The sequence below is a fragment of the Coffea eugenioides genome, chromosome 1, assembly GCF_003713205.1.
Source record: "Coffea eugenioides isolate CCC68of chromosome 1, Ceug_1.0, whole genome shotgun sequence".
Taxonomy (NCBI): Eukaryota; Viridiplantae; Streptophyta; class Magnoliopsida; order Gentianales; family Rubiaceae; genus Coffea; species Coffea eugenioides.
In genome coordinates this window covers 21,515,578-21,522,137 of record NC_040035.1, presented here as the reverse complement: position 1 = coordinate 21,522,137, position 6,560 = coordinate 21,515,578, and the positions used below count along the sequence as shown (strand labels likewise).

At 41.7% G+C, this 6,560-nt stretch overlaps 1 protein-coding gene across 1 annotated transcript; it reads right to left on the bottom strand.

Annotated features, from left to right (window-relative positions):
* Positions 1–326: 326 nt before the first annotated feature.
* LOC113768960 lies at positions 327–989 on the bottom strand. Its single transcript, XM_027313461.1, has one exon. The coding sequence runs from the start codon at positions 987–989 to the stop codon at positions 327–329; it is 663 nt and encodes a 220-aa protein (XP_027169262.1).
* Positions 990–6,560: the final 5,571 nt, after the last annotated feature.

Here is a 6,560-nt window from a genome sequence, read left to right as displayed (position 1 = left end):
ATATAAGTAACTAATGCTAGGGTAATTAATTATAAAAATAACTATTTTAAGACTAACGCATGAGTTCTCAAATCTCCATGGTCACTGTACTCTCAAATCGAATATTGCCTCCAAACGCGTATTCGCTAAATCTTACTAAACGAGCTTCCGAAAATTAAATTTACTAACGGGACGTTTTAAAAATATATGTAAGTCATAGTTCCATGTAAATGGATTTAAAATGGTTGAAATAAATTATTCGAAGGAAATAGGTGAATAATTATTTAAATAAGCTAGTAATATGAGATAAAATAAGAAAATTTTTGGGTCCTCACATCCACTCCCCTTTAAGAACATTTTGTCCTCGAAATTATACCTTGATTTGAGAACAGGTCTCGATATTTTCCTCGAATTTCTTCTTCAATTTCCCAGGTTGCCTCCTCCAATCCGTGGTTCCTCCAAAAAACTTTTACCAATGGAATCCGCTTGTTTTTCAATTCTTTCACGTTACGATCTAGAAGCTTGATCGGTTTCACCTCATAGGTCAGTGCTTCATCAATTTCAATACTCTCTGGTTGTAGAACGTGAGACGGATCCAGATGATATTTCTTAAGCATCGATACGTGGAAAACATTGTGGATCCGAGATAAACTTGATGGCAATTCCAATTTATAGGCCATACTCCCTACACGTTGGATAATCTTATAAGGCCGTACACATCTCGGTTGCAACTTCTTTCCCTTTCCTGCCAACAAACTTGCTTTTAGAGGAGTAATTTTAAGAAAAACTTGATCTCCAACCGTAAATTCTAAGTGCTTCCTCCGGTTATCGGCATAACTCTTTTGACGACTTTGTGCGGTTTGAATCCTCTGGCGTATCAACTTCACTTTTTCGTTCGCCTCCTCGATCCAGGGCACTGTAGTAGGGTCCAAGATTTTTCGTTCACCTACTTCATTCAAACAAATAGGAGACCTACACTTCCGACCATAAACTGCTTCGTACGGCACCATTTGAATAGAAGAATGAAAACTATTATTATAGGCAAATTTCACCAAAGTCAAATACTTACTCCAACTCTCCCCAAAATCCAAAGTACAAGTTCTTAACATGTCCTCGAGCGTCTGAATCGTCCTCTCGGACTGTCCATCGGTCTGGGGATGGTAAGTAGTGCTAAAATTCAATTTAGTCCCCAACACTTCTTGCATCTTTTGCTAGAACCGTGAGACAAACCTAGGGTCTCGATTGGACACAATACTTACAGGTATCCCATGTAGTCTTATAATTTCATCCAAGTATAACTTAGCTAACTTCTCCAACGGGTATTTCATACTAATTGGCAGAAAGTGAGCCGATTTGGTCAACCTATCCACTATTACCCAAATGGCATCATGACCTCTTTGTGTCCTAAGTAATCCAGATACAAAATCCATGGTGATATTTTTCCATTTCCACTCAGGTATTTCTAAAGGTTGCAAAAGACCTGATGGTTTCTGATGTTCGGCTTTAACCTGTTGACAAATTAAACAGGTCTGGACAAATTGAGCAAGTTCTTTCTTCATGCTCTCCCACCAGTACAAACTCTTCAAGTCTTGGTACATTTTATTCCCTCCAGGGTATACCGTGTACTTAGATCAGTGTGCTTCTTCCAAAATTTCCTTCTTAAGCCTTTCGTCCTTTGGCACTACTATCCGATCTCGAAACCTCAACACACCATTCACTCCCAAGTTAAAATCCGACTTTTCTCCCTTTTAGACTTTTTCCAACCATTTTTGCACTTCAGGGTCCTTTTCCTGAATCTCCTTGATACATTCCAACAAAGTGGATTTCACGACGATATTCCCCAGAATTACTTTTCTCGGTTCAAGTCAGGGATTCCATACACTAACCTCCTCCAACAAGTGCATCTCTTTAATCATCAATCCTGCCACGTGCACTTGATGACTTAAAGCATCAGCCACTACATTGGCTTTTCCTGGGTGGTACTTTATCGTGCAATCATAATCTTCCAAGAATTCCATCCACTGGCGTTGTCTCAAGTTCAGCTCCTTTTGAGAAAACAAATACTTAAGGCTCTTGTGGTCGGTAAAAACCTCAAACGTCACCCCATAAAGGTAATGCCTCCATTTCTTCAATGCAAACACTACAGTTGCTAACTCCAAATCATGAGTCGGGTAATTTTTCTCATGCGGCTTTAATTTTCTAGAGGCATAAGCTAACACTTTCTCATTTTGTATTAACACACATTCCAAGCCTTCTTTTGAAGCATCCGTATAGACCACAAAACTGTCCTTCCCATTCGGTAGAGCTAACACGGGCGCTCTTGTCAAACGTCTCTTTAATTCTAGAAAACTTTCTTCACACTTAGGACTCCATATAAATTTTTCACTTTTCTTAGTCAGCTCAATCAGGGGTCTAACAATCTTAGAAAATGTGAGGACCCATAAAATTCCCTTAGTTTATATTATGTTATATTCTTTTATTTCACATGCATTTTCTTCCCTTTATTTTACTATATTAATTTTTCTAAAGATTTTATAAGTGAATAGAGTTTTTAAATCATTTTCCTGATATAAGTTAGTTCATGTTAAGTTTGGAGTGTATATTGGACGTGGGACCCGCTAGTGCGTTAAGTGAGAGAAATTCGACTAATTAGGTTAAGTTTTGCACAAAGGGATTAAATTACAAGGTGCTAGGAGATAATTAGAGGTTAGTTAGATAGATTAACCATTGGAAGAAAGAAGATAAGCTTGAACCATTAAAAGTGCCATGTGTCGCGACCCGATTGGATGGTGGACTTGCCTAACTTTCTTACCTTTACTAAAAACTTCAATTTTGACCAAGAAACCATCTTCATTTCCAACCTCTTGGCCGAACCTCTCCTTGAGAGAAAAGAAAAGAAAGCTTCAACTATTTCTTCCATTTCTTGCTTAAATCTTGAAATCCAAGTTGGTACTCGGCACTACCGCAGAACAAACACTTTCCCAACTTTCTCCAACAATCATTCTCTGAATGATTTAGTTTGCCATAGTAACCACAGTTGACTCGAGGGGTTACGGCCAGACCACTAGAAGGCACTCCCCTCGCTTGAACCGGCCCACTACGACCTTCTCTGGATAGAACTCCCCTTGAAGCTCCAGCGGTCCTCACTCCTCCCGTTCCCCTTCCCATCTTAGAAGGCGGGGCACTCTTACTAGCCTAACCAGAAGTATAACTAGAAATATTCTTTTTCTTAGAGTGAAAGTCCCTAACTTGCATCCTTGTGCTCTCAACTCTCTGTGCTTTCTCCAAAGCTTCAGTAAATGTCCCACCAGTAAGAGTGCAGCCAAGCCCTCCTGAATCTCCACATTAAGCCCTTGAACAAACCGTCTTATCTTTTTCCGCTCATTGGTCACCAATTCGGAAGCGTACTTAGAAAACTTAGTGAACTTCCCTTAGTCAACTTGATGAACTCATCCTCCCGCTTCTCTTGGATTAGAGGTGGAAGAAACTTTTCATTAAACTCCCTCGTGAAGTTTTTCCAATTCCAAGGGGTTTGGACTCTCTCCCACTTTTCCCTTATCATGTCCCACCAGGCATGGGCTACTCTCTCGAATTGGAAAGCAACAAAGTTCACTCGCCTATCTTCGGTGTAGTCTAAGGCGGCAAATATGTTGGTCATCCTTTCCAACCAGTTCTCTGCTACCTCAGAATTAGGTTCTCCAGTGAACTTAGGCGGGTTAAATTTCAGAAACCTTTCCAAAGCCCTATCTTCCCCTCTATCCTGGGCCCCCGGTTGGTTAAGTGGCCCTGGACCCTGTCTCTCGGCTAATCGTTCAAGGATATCAGTCATCCTATTAATGGCAGTAGCCACTTGGTTACCCTCTAGATTCTCTTGTCCCTGGGTCGGTCCAGTTGTCGATCCCTGATTATCCCCTTGAGATTGGGTTTGCCTAGTCCCTCGCCCACGACCACGACCTCGACCACTTCTTCATCCGTCCATAATTCTAGGTATACCTAGTGCAAGAAATAAAAGTAATTACGCGAGGAACTTCTTAAAATAAGAACCAATCATGAAAACATCGGGCATGACAATAATTTACATACATTAGCACTTCGGAAGTCCATACAATTAACAAGTCATGGGGGATTACAAAAATATAGCACACAGGTGCCACAAAAGTACTTTTAGTTATGTGCGACTAAAGTAAAATCAAGTGCCTCAAAAGTAGGCCACACAGTTAAGCAAAATACAATGGCCTCAGTACTAGCATCACCCCAGCTATTTCTAACTACAAAAGTCAAAAGTTTATCACTCAAGATCTATTCCACAGTAGGGCTATCAGGGGGAATCTCCTCCTCAGGGTCCTCCTCCGGATTCTCCTCCGGATCATCCTCCTGAGCCGAACTCTAAACAACCCCCATCATCTCATCAATCAGCATAGTGGCATCGGCCAGGATCCCGGAAGCCCGATCACGGACCTCCTCGCCTATCCTAGTAAGTTGAGCCCTAGCTCTCTGAAGCTCATCACGGGCGGCCTCAACCCTAGCCACCTCGTCCACTAATGTCCCCTCCAGCTCAGCAATCCTAGCGCTCTGAGCGTTCACCATAAGGCTTAGCTCCTCTATCTCCTGGAGCAGATCTCAGTTGGTATCCACCAACTGACGTCGCTCATCATCAAGGGCAAATACGAGGTTATTCGAGTAAGCGAATGTCGCCCTACAGAAACATCGAGGATACCTTGTAGAGGGTGAGTAACGCACACGAGCTCCTCCGCCCTGTGCTCTATAGTAAATAGATCTAAGAGGCTCCACATGATTAGCATGGCCATTACCATTAGCAGCAGGTCCTCCATTCCCATTCTCCATCCCTGCAAAACAACCACAATTTTTCGGGCTAGAAACTTAAAGTCACTAACTCGCTCAAATGGAACTTAGGGTATAACTAAGTTATCTCATTCCTATTCTTAGAAGTAAAGTCTCTAATATATCCCCCAAATAGATTTCTAACCTAGTGCTCTGATACCAACTGTGACGCCCTCACTTCTCCCTAAGGCGAACCAAAGGGTATCAGCGGGACACCTGCCCAACTCTCGCCAGGACTCAATACAATACCGGTTTAAACTTAAGGTACAATACTAACATTGAAATCGGAATAATGGTACGAAATCATTTCCATACATAAGCATTCAATCTTACATCACAAATTCAAAAAACAACCACTTTCCAAAATGTACAACTTTCTAAAAGGATATCTAGACAAAATACATTCCAAAATTCAAGTCCAAAGAGCCATCAAGTAGGCTTTTCCATAACTCCTTCCATTTCGGTTCCTGTTAAGGAAAACAAATACAACAGGGTAAGCGGATGCTCATGAGGCCAATAAAACATGCAAAACACGTAGTTAAAAAAACAATAACACTTGAACAAGAATGAAAGCCGTAGCATTCAAGTAATTCACAATTTACAATAACACACACTTGATAAGGATACAGGAGCTCTCAAGAGCTATTTTTCACTTGCTTGATCCAGAACCGCCACGAGTTGACACTCCGTCAATCGGGTAGGTTATAATCCGTAGAACTTCACTTATACTTTCCCCATTCACCGTTACTCCCCCTGCTCCGGGCCCGTACTTCATTTATATAAGGCGATACTACTCGAGTATGCCAAACGAGATCTCTCCAATAGATCAAGTGTGACGACCACACTTCTCCCAAGGGCGAACCCAAGGGTATCGGCGGGCCGCCTGCCTAGCTCGCGCCATGACTCAAAACCTAAAGTAATAAAACTAGATAAATCGAAAGAGCACTATATACAATATATACAATCCCAAAAAAATTCTAATTACATTCTTCAAAAGTACCTGCTCATACTATTACATCCTTATAATTATAACCAAAACCAAAGAGTAGACCCTAAGGAGGGTCCTGATACAAACCACCACAACAAAAACAAACATCCTAATTGTCCAACTATAACAAGCAAACCTAACTATCTAGTGTATGTGCCAAAAGTCCCCGCGTCGGCCCCTGCTAAGGAAAACAAAAGGAAAGGGGTAAGCTATATGCTTAGTAAGTAAACAGGGGCAAAAGCGTAAATTTCACATAACAACAGTTACATAGTAAGAGTAAAGCAAAAGCAGAAAAGTAACATTACATAATAAGGATACAAGTGGCTCCAAAGCCAGATCGTTTGCCATGTGTGACCTCCTGCCGACACTCCGTGGACCACAAATAATGGTCCGTAGAACTTCACTTGTACTCCCACCGTACACCTTATCACCCTCTCTGGCCAGACACCTCACAAACTTGCTCGAACGAACGAAATTGAGCTTGGTTCACAAGCTCGGGTCACAAACTTGGTCCACATAATCGGTGAACCGGATTCACAAACTTGGTGACCTCAAACCGGGTTGGACTGACTCCGACCAAACCCTAACCGGCTCGAATAGTCCATCTAGGCCATGAGATCGGGCCCCAAACTCACAAACTTCACAAAATTTACTCAAAAGTCACCCCGAGCCACAAGCTCAAGGGGTTTAGTTCTAAAATGATTCATATACATATGCCATGTACAAATATGTGCGTAAATTAGGGTTTAGG

Bases quoted from the DNA above. Each gene is read 5' to 3' on its own strand.
- LOC113768960 (XM_027313461.1), bottom strand. From the start codon at position 989: ATGGTGCCGTACGAAGCAGTTTATGGTCGGAAGTGTAGGTCTCCTATT.